Source organism: Diospyros lotus, chromosome 12, assembly GCF_014633365.1.
Source record: "Diospyros lotus cultivar Yz01 chromosome 12, ASM1463336v1, whole genome shotgun sequence".
In the NCBI taxonomy this organism is placed as follows: domain Eukaryota; kingdom Viridiplantae; phylum Streptophyta; class Magnoliopsida; order Ericales; family Ebenaceae; genus Diospyros; species Diospyros lotus.
The window spans coordinates 5,174,340-5,191,494 of NC_068349.1; the positions used below are offsets into that span (position 1 = coordinate 5,174,340).

At 33.4% G+C, this 17,155-nt stretch overlaps 1 protein-coding gene across 1 annotated transcript; it reads right to left on the reverse strand.

The window, feature by feature from the left end:
• Positions 1 to 2,214: 2,214 nt before the first annotated feature.
• On the reverse strand, positions 2,215 to 4,322 carry LOC127813993 (probable indole-3-pyruvate monooxygenase YUCCA10). The gene is made up of 4 exons (XM_052355194.1): positions 3,653 to 4,322; positions 2,859 to 3,092; positions 2,647 to 2,769; positions 2,215 to 2,537 (listed from the first exon to the last, which is right to left on the reverse strand). Exons 1-4 carry the CDS (start codon positions 4,268 to 4,270, stop codon positions 2,361 to 2,363), a joined length of 1,152 nt encoding a protein of 383 aa, XP_052211154.1. The 5' UTR covers positions 4,271 to 4,322; the 3' UTR covers positions 2,215 to 2,360.
• Positions 4,323 to 17,155: the final 12,833 nt, after the last annotated feature.

Consider the following 17,155-nt stretch of genomic DNA (forward strand, 5'->3'; position numbering starts at 1 on the left):
TACATTTCACGTTTCCTCTGAGTTCCTCTCTCTCTCTCTTTCCTTTTGACAAAATGTTAAGGACACCGACACATTATGATTCTATTCATTTCATATCATAACATTTAGGCCTCTGTTTGGTTTAAGAAAATATTGTTTAATTTTTATAACTAAAGTTGAAAGTATTAAAAATGATGTTTTCTAATTATAGTACAGAGCTGGAAATTAGGAGGCTGCTCAATTCAGTTGCCGAAAATGAGAAACCAAAATGAAAAATAGAGATTTAGGGAATGTAGTTTTTTTTTTTTTTTTAATTTTAACTAAATTTGAAAAATTCAGGTTGCGTTCTCTTTACTGTTTTCAAGTCATTTTTAGTTTTTAATTTTTTAAAATAATAAAAACGCGTTCTCTTTGATGTTTTTAAAAATGTATTTTGAAAATAAAAAAAAATTTATAAAGAAAACTCAAAACAATAAAAAGTTGTTTCGAATGTTTTTATTTAAAATAAATTTTAAATTCAAAATATATTTATTTATTCATATTTTATTATTGTAATAAAAAAAATTACAAAATTCATTAACTTTACAAAATATATATTTTTAATAATATATTAACATTAAATATTTATAATTTATTGAATAATTAAATTTATTGAATAAAATATTATTAAAAATTTATTTTTAAAATTTCAAGGAGAATGCATTTCTTAATTTTTTGTTTTAAAAAATAATTTTTTAAAATGACAAAGAGAATGCGTTTTTAATTTTTTAAAATAGATTATTAAAATAGAAAATTAAAAATGAATTTAAAATTTAAAATTTAAAATTAAAAAGTAAAAAGTAAAAAGAAGACAGTATTTTAAATTTTTCTTAATTTGTTGTTCTGAGAAAAGTTTTTCTTGCTGGTTTAGAGATTTAAGAAATGTGATTTTTTAAACTTTTGTACAAATATTATCACCGCATTTTCTGGTACAAGTTACTTACATTACTTACAAAAAATATTAAAAAAATTCTATTTGACCATATGCTTTAATATTAAAATATATGATTTAATTATTTAATAGAAGTTTAAAATTAAAAAATAAAAATTATTTTCTACAACTGTGCAGACTTTAGTGTTGCGTTTGGGTAAACTAAGCTGTACCGTAGTGGGAGGTGTGCAATGGGTGTTTGTTGAGTGTTGCATGTTAATTTGGTTAACGTATACACCTCTGTTTTAATGAACTCGATCAGTTTTTTATTCAATTAATAAATTAATATATTATTACAAAAATGATCATGATTTTGATTTTGGTTAATAACAATAACAAATATCAAGTTTTAATTCTAACAGAGGCTAGAAGAATAGATTGCCCGCATGAATTTTCGCTCATCAAATTTTGGTGAATAACAAAAGAACGAAAAAGATAACAAAGATTTTGTTTTTGCATAAATTTGAATTATTAATGTAAATTTTAGAAGTTAGTTGATGTTATGAATATATATTTGTTATAAATGCAGTTAATGATGATGATGATAGGAAAGTTAAACTACATTTCGGTTCTGATTAGGTGTTATAACACCTAATTTACATAATTCGTCAATTAGGTGTTATAATAAAATTGATTTGTTAGTGTTTATATATATTTAAAATTTATTTTGTGCCCTTTAAAATATATTGGTTACAAATTTTTCGTTGTAAGAAAAAAAAAAAAACTTTCATATGTTCAGGTATTGCGTGTAGGGATACCCTTAAGAATGTGTAGTATAATTTATCCTTCCTATTGATTGTTTTGGACACGTTTTTGAGATTATTATCTTTACGTGATTTCTCGTGTCCTCGATTTCGATAAAGAAGATAAATCATAAATGAATTTTTAGCCCGCCCTTAACTTGAATACCAAATTCGTAACTTACTAATATTAATTCTAGGATGTCATTTATCCATCACTTGATCTATGTCTTGATACACTTGGCATTATCCTGTTGCTTTTGTTGAAGGCATCCTACCATTTCTTTACGGACACGTGTGCTGTGGCTCCTTACTATTGGCGCGCTCCATGGGCGGGGCTGTGGACCGGGTCCGGTATAGAAAGTCTCTTGTGGATATATAATATGATTTGGCCCGAGAAGCGCGGCAGATTTCTCGGGCCCAATATCAAGGTCCTTTCCTTACAGATAGACCTTGATTGGGTTGATCCAATCTTTTTAGTTAGAAGAAGAAATCTCAAAGCAGATGTTAATTTCACACCAATACTTAAAAAAACTCTCTTCTTAAACAATCTGTAAGATAGAACTAGTTCGCCAAGTCAATGTATTATACGCCTTTGTGTTTGATCTATTGGTACACCTTCAAATAACAATTTTACATAAAGAACATATGAAATTTATCGGGTTTGGGTTTCATCTCTCGGGGAACAGAGCTTTGTTAATATCAGCGGCGATGTTCTGAGCATCCATGGCAGCGCCATAGAATCCTCTCCTCGAGAGCCCCACGCAGTAGAGGCCGTTCTTTCCCTTCCAGTTGTTTGGAAAGCTCAGCTTTGATATCCCATCTTCGCCCAACAGGTAGTCGTCTCCCTGTTCCAGAAGCAAACAAATAATTAGAACAAGTAGCTAGGCAGGCGAAGAAAGAGATTCATATAGGATCGCAATGTTCTTGCTTGGCAGTTGTCTCTGAGTTGCTTACCCGCAGCCACTTGTGTGTTGATGTTTTAAAGCCGGTGGCGAAAATGATCGCGTCAAATGGGTGTGAGCTGCCGTTCGCAAACACCACTTCATCTCCCTTCACCCTTGCTATTGCCGGCAACACCTGTTCATACAGTTGCGCTTATACAGTAAGACACACCATTACCATGATAACTTAATAACTCGTCATGGTGTGGAAATTCATAATTGTACCTGAACTTCGCCGGACTTGATCTTGCTACAAGTTCCAACGTCGATAACTGGGTACTTGCCATATTTGAGTTTCATGGAAAAGGGCCCTTCGGTAGGCCTTTGAATCCCGTATTTGGTTAGGTCTCCATACCATAGCCTGCTAAGCATCACTTGCAAGGCGTCCACAGCGTACAATGGGATGTATTTCACCAGAGCCACCGCCAAGTTTACCATTCCTGTTGATAAAATGTGAATCTGCATGATCCAAACACATCATCGTTCTAATTCCGATTAGAATAACTCATTAAGTAAAGACAAATATGATCACTCAGATACTTCGTAATATCGTTTCGTAGTTCTAACGTTAATTAAGAACATGTGTCTTTCTGCAAAATGATTTTCACGTACAAAGCCTCCCCCCCCCCCCCCCCCCCCAAAAAAAAAAAAAAAAAAAGAGATCATACATATACAGGTGTTTTGTATGAAAATTCACATAAGATGCTAGGACTTGGGCAATTAAAAACGAATTTGATAATTGTTTTATTTTGTCAATATAACAATATTAAGGAGCTATAGCAGTAGCATGCCATTCTATTTTACATAAAAGTCCGTCATATATGTACATAAATAGAATGAAAAATTTGGTAACGTCAACGAAATATTTAATGGAAATCATTAAGAAGTACCAGTGACAAACAATCTTAAAATGGCACCTTTTAGACAAACATTTGGTGAAGAATTGAGCTTGTTTTGAGATTAAGCTAATTAAAGCATGAATCAGAAGTGTATATTATTGAAAACAAATCTGATCTTACTGGGCTCCGAATGGCTATGGAGGTTTTGGCACTATGGTTGGACAGATCAAGAGCAATCTCCATGCCAGAATTTCCAGACCCAACAACCAACACCCTTTTCCCTCTGTACTTCTCTCCACTTTTATATTCAGTTGAGTGGATAACCTCCCCCGTGAAATCACTCAACCCTTCCACCTCCGGGATGAACGCATCACTGGTCTCGCCGGTCGCCACCACCAGAAACTTGCCGGAGTACTCCTCCACCTCGCCGGAACCAACATTCATCGCCCTAACTCTCCACTTCTTCTCAACCTCGTCGTAGTTTGCAGACTGGACCAGTCTCTGGTACATGGGTTTGATCTGAAAGTGAGAAACGTAGTCGTCCAGGTACTGGACGAACTGCTTCCTGGGAACATAGGTGGGGAAGGAGCTCGGAAATGGCATGTGGGGGAGCTCGCAGAACTGCTTTTTCAGGTGAAGGTGAAGGCGGTCGTACGATTTCTTCTTCCACATGGAAGCGAAGCAGTCCTCTCTCTCCAGAAGGATGTTCGGCACAGAGAGGCGGTTCAGGCAGGCGGCGGCGGCCAGGCCGGACGTCCCCGCGCCCACCACGATCACTTCCGGCAATTGCGTTTCCATAACTAACTGGTTGGCGGTGGTTGTGGTTCTTTCAATTGGGTTGCCTTATCAGAATTAGAGGTGCATTATATATAGGCTGATTGGTGGAGCTTTGTCAGTTGGAGAATTTTTTTTTTTTTTTTTCTTTTCTGTTGGAGAGTTCGTCTTCATACAATAAATGAAATGGGTAAATTCATTAAAGCCACTTCTACCCATAAATAAATAAAAGGAAATTTATCCATTTATTTCACATGCATGATAAAATCTTAAATCTTATTATAATCTTCGAGGTACAGTGCATATCTATGACTTGTTTTAATGTTTTCGAAAAGTTTTCATTTCTAAAATGTTAAGAAAAGTTTATAGATTACTTTTATAATTTTAGAAATTTTATATGATCATTTTATAACATTAAAAAAATATCAAAAATATGTTTTCGATTCACAAATAGAGAGAAATTTTTTAGTGTCTAACTTAAATTTTTTAATTCTTTTTAGAATTTGTTTAAATGTATTATTAAATTTATATTTATTTTTAAATTAAATAACTATTTTTTTTATAATTTTTATATTAAAAATTATATTTATAAAAAGACCTTTATATTTTTTTATTTACATTTTTTTCTGTATTTTATTTTTTAATTTTTTTAAAAATATTATTTTTTTATTTTCATTTTATATAATGCTGATTTTTTTTTTTTTTATTTTCGTGCAAATTGAGTAAATGGTTAGATTTATCAAATGTCATCATTAATAATAAATGAATGAGCAGTAGATTCATTAAATGCACTGACAATCTTTGATAATATATATATATATATATATTTTTTATTAAACGGGATGTCAAATAAGAAAGGTTTCTGAGATATTTCCCTTTTATTTTTAAATTACGGTTAAAAAATATGTAATTTTGAAAATAAATATAAAAAAAATCATCTCTCGGTGGGGCCGGCGTATTTTAAGTTTGTGAATGTGGACACAAACGTTGTTGTCTGTTGCTTGACGTGCAATCTGAATCCTTAGAGCCCTGTCCGCGGGGACGGTGTTGTAGACGTAATTGAGTCTCTCTCTTTCTTAATCTTCGGACCTGCCTTTTTTTGTTTTTAAAACACATAATAAACTATATATTGAAATAATGACGGTGATGATTTGGTTTTATTTTTATAATAATTTATAAAATAAAGTTTTTTTTTTTTTTTTGGGGCGGGTGGTGGTTTTGTGTAACCGTAACGTGTCCATCGAGACTGACTTGTCAAGTCATGTTCATAAAAAACCATACTTTATGGGTTGATGTAGTTGAACCGAAAAAGCAGACAGGGCAGTGAAAAACTGGGCCATGTGTCTGTCCCCAAATGTAGAGACTACTCTCACGTCTTTGTGACAACTGACAACTTGTTATCTCCTTTAACGGGGTGAACATCACCTTCACAATTTGTGTGAGGGTGAAGAAAGCAACGGAACGGTATTAATATTTAATACCGTTCCGTTATTTTTTTTCATTCTCACAGTTTTGTGAGAGTGATGTTCACCCCGTTAAAGGGGTGAACAAAATTGCACTCGCTCTTCACGCCTTTGTGACAACTGACAACTAAAGGGGATGCAGTTTCTTTTTTTGGGTCATTTATTATTTATTTGGGTAAAATGTATGTACATGTATTTTGAATTTTAAACTTTAGATGAGGTAACAATTTTGCAAGATTGGAGGTTTTAGTGTCTTTGGGTTTGGGCTGCCAAATTTAATCAGAACCCCGCAACATTGTAGAATCGTTGCATCGCCCTTTATTCTCCATGTCAGTCATATGCCAACTAACGCTGACCCACCTCTTGTCCAAGTGACCATGGTTGCAAGCGGACTGTCGTCATGGCTGCAATTGCATGTGTATATATATATATATATGTGTGTGTGTGTGAATGTGTTACATCTTGTGTGTATATGCCATGATCGATATGCTAGGGCAATCAAATATGAGAGCCGCGAGATGGGTCACTTATGACGGCCGTGTGTTAGTGTGTGTATATATATATATATAAGTGTATGGTAGTTGCATGTCTGTGATTATAGTGAGAATTTTGGTGGGGGTGGGGAGAGAATTTTGAGAGAGCTAGAGGTGTCAAAAGGGCCGGGCGGCCCAGCCCGGCCCATTACTGTTCAAATGGGCTGGGCCGAGCCCAGCCCCCATTGGGGGGCCGGGCTAGGCCAATAAAAATGGGCCCACGGCTCGGCCCATGGCCCGTTGGGCCCTTACTCATTTTTTTTTAATTTTGTTATTCTTTAGTAATTATTGATATTGGATACTAAAAAATTTAATTTCGCAATATATATAAATAATAACCATCAATTTATTTAAAATTTTTAAGTTAAATTTTTTATATATTTAAATTATAAATAAACATTCTCCTTTTTATATGTACATTATTTTTCATATCAATTCACAAGAAAATGCATAAGGCATATAGAATTTTGAAATATAAAATGATGAAATAATATTTAAAATTTAAGAATTAAGATAGAAAATATTTTAAAAAGAAAAAAATAAATTTTTATATATGTATTATTTTGATATTTATATATATATATTATATGTATTATTTTTAAAAAATTATTTTAAAAAAAGAAAAAAAAAGGGCCGGGCCCGTGGGCCCTATGGGCTAAGGGCCTGGCCCTATCCATGGCAAAAGGGTCGGGCCGAGCCCTTTTAGTAAAAGGGCCGGCCCGACCCGTTTAAAAAGCCCATGGACTGACTCGGGCCGGCCCTTTTGACATCTCTAGAGAGAGCTGCTGAACCTTGGGGTTTGGGGGTTTCTCGAACCCCCGAACCTTGGTTTTCAGAATTTTCTCAAACCCCCGAATATCAAGGTTCGAGGATCTCTCGAAACCCCGAACCACCCATTGAATCTTGGGGTTTGGGAAACCAAGGACCCCCTGAATCCCGGAGTTTAGGGATTAAATGTGGGTAAGGAAGATGAAAAAGTGATATAAAAGAGTAATAAAGGGTTTTTAATAAGAGTACTTGGGGATATTAAATATGGGCTGTGAAGAGAAATAATGTGGATTGCGAATAACATTTTTCTAGTAAAAATAATAATTGACTTATCTCATTATAAAAATATTACCAGAATAATGTTAAAAGTTAGGTTCTATGATGAGTAGTTTGGGTTCTTCAACAAGTATTAAAAAGTCACATTATCACCATATATACTTAAATTAATTTTCTTCTTGAATTTATGTGGGAGAGCAATAAAGTCAAATCATCACCATCTCTGTTCCCATGGCATTTTAAGTTGGTTGGTATGTTTGTATCATTGAAAGTCAAAATGAATTGCCATTAGCCCTCACCATTAAATTCTAAATTTTTCCTATAATCCACCAAAACGGCTAAATTATAGCGTCGGTTTTTAAATTTTATGTCTTATAATAAATTAATTATTATATTTTATTTTTTATTATTACAATCACTAAATTTTGATTTCTCTCTTTTTAAAAAGGTATATTTTTTTTAAAGTGTTTTAGCTTAGATTTAATTAAGTTACAATAAATTTTAACATTTAATATTTACTAAATTAATATAAAACAATACGTGACTCCACTCCATTAAATTTATAAAGCTATCAATTAATATCTTTTTATATGATTGTTACTACCCCTCTTTCAAAATATATCATATTTTCTTAATTTACATTAGACTTTTTATTTTATTTCATACATTACATTTTTTATTATATTATATGCATTTATTTTGCACTCATGGGTATCAATAAGCACCAAGACCCATGGTACTGTGGGGGACTCATGAGAGTCAATTGAGCACCATGTACTGGCGAAGATGACTGACATAGCCATGCAAAATGACTGACACCCATCAATCTCATTTTTTTTTATTTTTTATTTTTATTGTTTTCTCAAAAAATCCAGCTTGGAGATATTTTCTGACTTGGTGATTATGTGGACATGAGTACGCCCAAAGGTTCCTTGGGATTTTCATCGCTACTTATATGGCATCACATCATGTGTCAAACTAATGAAAAATTTTTGGTCCCCTTTGCTTGATAGCCTTTCCCTTCTTCTCACCCTTAGTTCCTAGCTCCTAATTCGCTAGGTTCATATGGGGAAGCTCTAGTCTTTTGATATTTGTTTACAGTATCTCTTGCTAGGTCGCGCATAAAATTGGAATTGGAAGACATTTTTGATAGGAAATAAAAATGTGAAAATGCTATTTTTTTAAAAAGGTAAGAAAAATGTGAGGTAAACTATAAATTTAAAAAATATAAAAGTTTTTTTGCAAATTTAATTTTTAATATAAAAAAATAAAAAAATATTCAAACATAAACAATACACATAAATTTTATAATGTATTTAAATTTCAAACAAACATAAACATAAAATCCACAATACATTCAAACAACTATCAACAACATTTAAAAAATCTCAAACATAAACATTTCAACAATGTCACAATTTCTTTTTGTAAAAGACCAACTCAATAAATAGAAGTTATTTAAATATTTTTAATAATAGACATTTAAAGTTAAAAGACTTCAATAAAAAAAATTGCAAACCACGTTTAAACTTGTTACGTCCTTCCACTGAATGAACATCAATTAATTGTTATTTAATTTTTGATAATTTATTAATAATTTTGACATTCTATAACAACTTATAACTAATTAAAATATAAAAAACTCAAAATTGCCAACGGATGAGATGCCCAAATCGACTTATTGTAATTTATAATTTGGGATGAAAGGTCCAGATTGTAACTGTTCAAAACTTTGCATAAAGAATAAGAAATATATATATATATATAGAGAGAGAGAGATGGGGGCTTATAGAAAGGAATCGGTATCGGAAACGAGATGGCAGAGAAGGAATGACCAGCGGTGAGGGCGATCGAAGGACTGGTGGCGATGGCGATGGCGATCGAAGCAATGGAAGCAGACAACGGAGCGATGAGGGCAATCGACGCACTGGAAGCAGATGGCGGCGAGGACGATCGATGCACTGGAAGCAGATGGCAATCGTTGAGAAGAAGCAGCTGCACTAGAAGAAGAAGAAGAAGAAGAAGAAAAAGAAAAGAGGGAAAAGAAAGGAGGTTCAAAATTTTTAAGGGATTCTAATCTCTAGGCATGGCAACACTTGCTGGAAATGCTTTTTCGATTGGAAACATGTTTCTAGTCAAGTATTTTAAATTACGAAACGGCCTAAACTTTTACAAAAATTACACAAACGACCCAAAAAATGTTTCGGGCCGTTTTTTCGTTTTCGAAATGGGAAACGGTTTGGAAATGCTGAAACGACATCTCCGAGCCGTTTCTGTGCTTCACAGGTCTCTTGGTTCCTTAAGTAGATGTTAGGTTAGTGTGGTGGTTCGTCTCTAATCGTCAGTTGTGAGAGTCTCTTTCTAAACTTGTCCGACTGCATGTCCTTCTCTTTACTGGGCAATTTTATTCTTTATGCGCTTTTGTAAAAGAAGAAATAGAAAAGAGGATAAAGAAGACAGGTAGTTTAGTCGTTAATCACCATAACAGTGGCTAGTGGGTGGTGTCTATAGTTTGTGTTACTAAACTACTTTCATATGTAATGTAAGTTAGTCATTACACGAAGACAAGCGTATCTTTCAAACCAGTACATTTCTCAAATGACATTAAGGCAATGCCCAAGACAAGCAGTGGAAAACAATTCCCTCATAAAACAAAAACCGAAAGCCAAAACAGAGACAAACCCAAAGTCCCAACAACAACAGCAGCCCAAAGAGTCAAATCTCAACGACAACCAGCTACCAACCCACTAAGGCAGAAGCAACATCGATGGGCCTAAGATCTAAAATTGTGGGCTTCTAATTAAGGAACTCAAGATTATCCGTATCTTAAAAGGTACAATATAACTAGGGTAGATACTTGTCTTCTAACTCAAGAGGAGTCCTGTTGGATCAATGCTTGAAAGACATCACTTGTCTTGTAAATGGGATGTATCCCCCATTTCTTTACCAACACATTATCTAATATTAAGATAACCTCTATTTCATCGCTTCCTTGTACCCAATCACTTCATGATCTCCAAATAATTTGAGAGGTACATTGTCTCTTCGTTTGCTACCAATTTGAATGCCTTTGGTTTTATTGTGGATTTTGCTGTAAATGTGCCAAGAACCTCTTGGATTTTGCTATAAATGTGCCAAGAACCTCCTTCAACTCTGGTGACAAAGAAAATATAGATCCACCCTACTAAATGGTGGCACAACAGAGAATACCTGATCTCTATTACACATAGATCATGTATTAGTTACTACATCTTAAATTTCATTCAAATTGATCATATTGTATTTTGGTAATTAAGGGAACTGAGTAGTAGATATCGTGCTAATATAATTAATAATCCAAATTCTAAGTGTGGGCATTTTCTAGTCTTTTGAGAGAGAGAGAGAGAGAGACTACCATGCAAAGGAGCAAACTTCTTTCAATTTCATCATCAGAACAGTTCTCATCTAATTTTAAGACAATTGTGTAAAAGAACATGTCCGCATGCTGCCAGTCTGACTCAAGTGATATGCTTTCGACGGACGAGCAATTCTGCATCTTCCACAATCTACAAACTTGGTGAAAGCTTTGGGAGGGATTAATGGAGTCTTGCACAACAAACTCAAAGTAAGGTGCACTAAGTAAGGTGATTGATGGTCTCTGGCAGACTACAAAAATTGTTTCCTACGAGATCCAAACATTCCACTTTGATCAATCACGCAATTTCAGTGGGTATATACGACGAATGACAGTGTTATCCGCAATAACTTCAAGGACCCTAAGCCTTGTAAAGAGTTTAGTGACAAAACAATAGAATCCACACCTTTTGTGTGCAATGTCGAAGGTGAGAGTAATGATGTTTGACTTTTTTTCTTGAAATTTAGCAAAAACTTAACCAGAAAGATTTAAGAACTTTTGCATTCAACATCCAAGCCTGAGGGAAGCTTCTTGAGGTTTTTACATTTTGCAAGGTCTACAATAAGAAGTTTGTGGAGATATCTAATAGAGTTATCAACCTTATGCAGGGGCTATCAACTTTGCCGGGGGCTTAACATTCCTTTAGGTCATGAAAATCATCAATGATGGAATCAGTACAAAAAAAATAGTTTTTAACGACAAAAAAAATCTATTGCTAAGTAATTAAAGTCGCTCGCTCGACCATGATGTTCATGTGCGACACAACGTGAAGGTCACACTGTCAATTATTTATTTGTCGTAATTTATATTTAAGCTATTCTTTCATACTCTTCATAACAAAATCCCAACTTCTTGTTTGACTCTTAGTCTTACCAATGACGACCAATCAAATTATTATTAAATTATCACATATGGAAAATATCAATTATTTTTATTATTTTATTATAAAATAAAAAACCCTTAATATAGAGTTTAGAGATTGAAATTTTTCTGTCTCTGAACTCATATACTTCCGCATATGCTAGAATATAAATATAAACTATATTCTAAAATATAAATATTAATTATTTTATATTCTAAATAAATACCAATTTTTATTGCCCGCATGCTTTTTATTCTAAAACACTAATTGTCTATATTCTAAAATACTAATTATTTTATTATTGAGTGCATGCTTTTACTTTTGATTATTTTTATTTTATATTTCTTTAATTTTGTAAAAGAAGAGGGAAGAGGCAGAAAACAGAGACGGAATTAGTTTCATATCTGATGGCAGAGATGAAACTTTTTCGTCTCTCTTAGAGATGGAAAAAAATTCACTCTCTAAAATCTATCTCCAAAATCATTTTTTTTTAGTATTGAATATATACTGAATTTTGTAATAATTTATTTATCAACGTATAATCTCAAAGGGTCTGAGAGGAAATCATTTTCCATTTTGCTATGCAATCTACATTTTATAATCTTCATAGCTAAAATTAACGATCTATTATCACAGTACAAAATGGAAGAGAGAGTACAAGTGTAATCAATCTATAAACAAGTTGATAGTTTTTGTCCTTTTTCAGTCTTGACCAACCAACAACAACATATCCAGCCTTTATCCCACTATGTGGGGTCGGCTACATGAATTCTAAACTTCCATGTATTTCTATCTTTTGTCATATCTTCATTGAGATCCATACACTTCATATCAAACTTTAATGTCTCCCTCAAAGTCTTCTTAGATCTGCCTCTACCTCTTTTTTTGATTAATTATTCCATTTCATCAACTCTCCTCACAGGAGCGTCTCTTGGTCTCCTTCTCACATGACTAAACCATCTTAGTCTAGTCTCTCTCATCTTCTCCTCTATTGGCACTACTCCTATCTTATTACGAATAACTTCATTTCTAATTTTATTTTTTCTTGTATGGCCGCACATCCATCTTAACATCTTCATCTCCGCTACACTCGTCTTTTGCTCATGTTGGTATTTGACTGCCCAACATTCTGAGCCATACAACAAAACTGGTCTCATAGCTGTCCTATAGAATTTTCCTTTCAATTTTAATGGGATTTTATCATCACATAACACCCCCGATGCATTTTTCCATTTTAGCTAACCTGCCTTAATTCTATGTGTGACATCCTCGTGAATTTCTCCATCTTTTTGAATTACTGATCCCAAATATCGAAAATGGTCTTTTCTTTGTAAGATTTGGTCTTCTAATTTTATTATAACATCCTCCACTCTTGCATTCTTACTAAATTTACATTCCATATATTCTGTTTTTTTTCTGCTTAATTTAAATCCCTTAGATTCTAAATTGTTTATCCATAACTCAAGCTTAGTGTTCACTCATTCTTTTGTTTCATCCACCAACACTATGTTGTTTGCAAATAGCATACACCATGACACTTCTGTCTAAATATCTTTAGTGAGTTCATCCATTACTAAAGCAAATAAGTATGGATTTAGTGCAGAACCTTGATGCAATCCTATTGTAATTTTAAACAGTTCAGTATCCCCTCTGCATGTTCTGACCCTTGTCTCTGCACCACGATATATATCCTTAAGGGCTTGTATATAGGTTATTCGGATTCATTTCTTCTCTAAAACCCTCCATAATACTTCTCTAGGGACCCTATCATAGGCATTTTCTAGATCTATAAATACCATATGTAGGTCCTTCCGATGATCTCGATACCTTTCCATTAGGCGCCTCAGTAGGTATATAACTTCCATTGTAGACCTACCGGGCATGAAACCAAACTGATTTTCTGAGACCTCTGTTTCTTTTCTGAGCCTCTGCTCTATTACTCTCTTCCAGAGTTTCATGGTATGGCTCATTAACTTAATTCCTCTGTAATTTTCACAGTTTTGAACATCTCCTTTGTTCTTATATATATGGACCAAAGTACTCTTCCTCCACTTATCTGACATCTTTTTTGATTTAAGAATAGCGTTAAATAATTTCGTTAGCCAGGAGATACCCTCTTCTCTCATGTATTTCCATGCTTTTATTGGTATATTATCCAGTCCCACCGCCTTATGATTTTCATCTTTTTTAATGCTTGCCTTATTTCATTTGAACTTATGCGTCAATAAAATGTATAGCTCACGTTCCCTTCGGAGTTACTAAGATGTCCCAACCTAACTCTTGTGTCGCCATCATCATTGAATAATTTTGTGAAATGCTCCTTCCATCTTTCCTTAATCACTCCCTCATTCACTAATACATTTTGATTTTCATCTTTTATGCACTTCACTTGATTTAAATCCCTTATTTTTCTTTCTCTTGCTTTAGCTAATTTATATATATCCCTTTCTCCATATTTTGTATCAAGTTGTTTATATAGATTCTCGTATGCTTTTGACCTTACTTCACTAACAGCTTTTTTTACTTCCTTTTTTGATTCTTTATAATTTTTTTGATTTTCTTCATTGTTGCACTGATATACAGCCTTATAGCAATTTTTCTTATTTTTAATTTTCAATTGCACTTTTTCATTCTACCACCAAGACTCCTTAAGGTTAGGGGCTCTACCATTTGTCCCTCCAAGCACTACCTTTGCTGTGTTTCTCAGGGCATTAGCCATTTCTCTCCACATTTGGTTTGTCTGTCCTTCTCAATTCCATTCTCTTCTACCCCTTAATTTTTCTTTGAAGATTAGTTGTTTCTCCCATTTTAAATCCCACCACCTGATTCTTGGATTTTGTTTTATGTAATTTTTTCTCTTCCAATTTCTTACTTGGACGTCAAGTATTAGAAGTCTATGTTGAGTAGTCAAACACTCTCCCGGTATCACCTTACAATCCCTACAACATACCCGGTGCTCTTGTCTCATGAGGAAGTAATCTATTTGGATGCTTGATGTGACATTTTTATATGTGATTAAGTGTTCGTCTCGTTTTTTGAACCTAGTATTGGTTATGATGAGCCCATATGCCATTGCAAAATCTAGAATAGACTTAACCTCATTATTAATTTCCCCGAATCCATACCTTCCATGTACCTCTCTATACTCGTTTCCGTCTCTACCCACGTGACCATTTAAGTCACCTCCTATAATCACTTTCTCTCATCTTAGTATTATTTGTATGAGTCCCTCTAGGTCCTCATAGAATTTTGTTTTTATCTCCTCACCTAACCCCGCTTGTGGTGCATATGTACTAAAGATATTCATAGTCATTCTTCCTAGAATAATCTTCACCATAATAATCCTATCCCCTATTATCTTTACATCCACTACCTCATCTACTAAGCTTTTATCCATAATGATCCCCACTCCAGTTTTTGCTAGATCATTTCCTGTGTACCATATTTTATATCCATTTTCTGACAAATTTTTTGCTTTTTTCCCTACCCATCTCGTCTCTTGAAGGCATATAATATTAATCTTTCTCCTAATCATCACATCTACCATTTCCATAGCTTTGCTTGTTAATCTTCCTATGTTCCATGACCCAATCCTTAATCTATGATTTTGTTTTTGGCTTTGACTTTGAATTTGATTTTCTTTTTGATTTTGTTTTTGTTTTTGATTTTGTTTTTGGTTTTGGTTTTGATTTTGATTTTGTTTTTGGTTTTGATTTTGATGTTAGACTAACTTCTTTACCCACATCCGTCCAAGCAAATGCGGGAACCTTTGCTCATTTGTCACTACATCCGGGCGTCGATGCAGCGGCCCTAACTCACTTGACACTACACGCGGGCAGTGTAGCGCGTCGCTATGAAGAGTTACGCCCACGCCCAAACGTTTTTTCATAATTTGACCAACTATTAACACAAATTAGAAATAGTTGACAAATTTTGAAAATCTAAAAGTCTTTGAAAGTGTTGATATTGTTGAAGTTGCATTCTCAATTGTAACTTTTCATGATCAGTAAAATATTGTGGATAAAATTTCTCCATCATCAAGCAAACATCATGAACTTTGAGAGATTTATGCTCATTATGTGGATCTAAAGCTGAGCTAAGAATGAGTAGCTCTATTGTGTGCTTACTAAATCTAATATTCAAGTCTTGTGGTTGAGAATATATAGTAGCATTTAAAAATATCCACTTAATAGTTATGCTCAATGGTAATTTCATCTTGTCGATGACGAACTTGGTCTCTTCTTGTAACATAAACTCATCGAAATTAGGGACATCTATATTAGGCATCTCACAAAATGATTTTACCTTTTCAAGTGATGTATTCCACCCATTATCTCTCAAATTTTCAATAAGAGCTTTTGTTGATGACACAAGGTGCATAACATTGAAAATATCTTCAGGTTAACATTGCAATGCTTGACTAAGTGAATTAATAATCTCTATAATTTCCTTCATGAGATGCAAGATGAAACCAAATTCAAAAGAGGTCAATACCCCATAAACAATATCTTCATCTCCGTGTTGAGCAGGAGATATTCCTTCATTAATGATATTAAGTAGAACTGCACATGTTGCACTAAACAACTTTATCAAATTAGAAACGAAGTTCAAGTGAGAACTCCAACAAGTATATCCAGGTCATTGTAAAGTGCCAATTTGATTGAGTTATTTCCCATGTTCCAATTCATCAATGACAATCAAATAAGCAATTTCAATAGCTTGTGCAACAATCAATTCATCATTTTGCTTACGTGAAGCACTAACAATAGTTAGAAGTTAATTTTATTAAAGTATGAGAGATGAGGATGATTTCTTTAGATGCAACCACTAATGCCAATTGTAAACGATGGGCTTAGCAATGAACATGATAAACATAAGGAGATTCTTTACAGACCAAAGCTTGTAATCCATTCCATTCACCCCTCATATTATTTGCTGGTCATAGCCTAGCTCTCGAATATTTTGAACATCTTACTTATGGTTAGAAAGGACTAAAAATATTCCTTCGTCAATTAATAAAACTCAAAAGAATATTTTTTTGATAAACCCATCTCCATCCACAAATCTTGAGGCAATAGCCATTTGTTCCCTTTTGCACTCATCTCGAGCTTCATGCAAGAAAATCAGGATTTAGCGATGGATATGTCCTTCACTATTTTGCAACGGAATAACGACGGATTAGGAGAAATTTTTTTTTGTGAAATTAGCGATGGAAAATTAATCCATCGCTAAACTAATTAAAAAATTAAAAACTAAAAAATTATTAAATTTTTAGCAACGGATTAATATTTCTGTTGCTAATTTTACCGACAGAAAATTGTTTCCGTAGCTAAATTTTAATAAGAATAAAAAAATAAATTAATTTTTTATTTAGCGATGAAATCTATTTTTCGTCTCTAATTTTAATGATGGAAAATTAATTCCGTTGTTAATTTTAGCAAAAGAAAACTAATTCCGTGACGGAAACCAATTCCGTCACTAAATTGAAATTTAATTTTATTTTTTTTATATATTAAAATTTAGTGATGGAAACACTTTTCTGTTGCGAATTTTAGACACAAAAATATTAATCTTTTGCTAAAATTAAAAATATTTTTAATATTTGTTTAAATA

Excerpts from the sequence above, each read along its gene's own strand:
- LOC127813993 (XM_052355194.1), bottom strand. The coding sequence starts at position 4,270 with ATGGAAACGCAATTGCCGGAAGTGATCGTGGTGGGCGCGGGGACGTCC. Across the intron at positions 2,770-2,858 it reads TCAAGTCCGGCGAAGTTCAG|GTGTTGCCGGCAATAGCAAG; the intron begins GTACAATTATGA and ends CTGTATGAACAG. Across the intron at positions 2,538-2,646 it reads CAACACACAAGTGGCTGCGG|GGAGACGACTACCTGTTGGG; the intron begins GTAAGCAACTCA and ends CTTCTGGAACAG.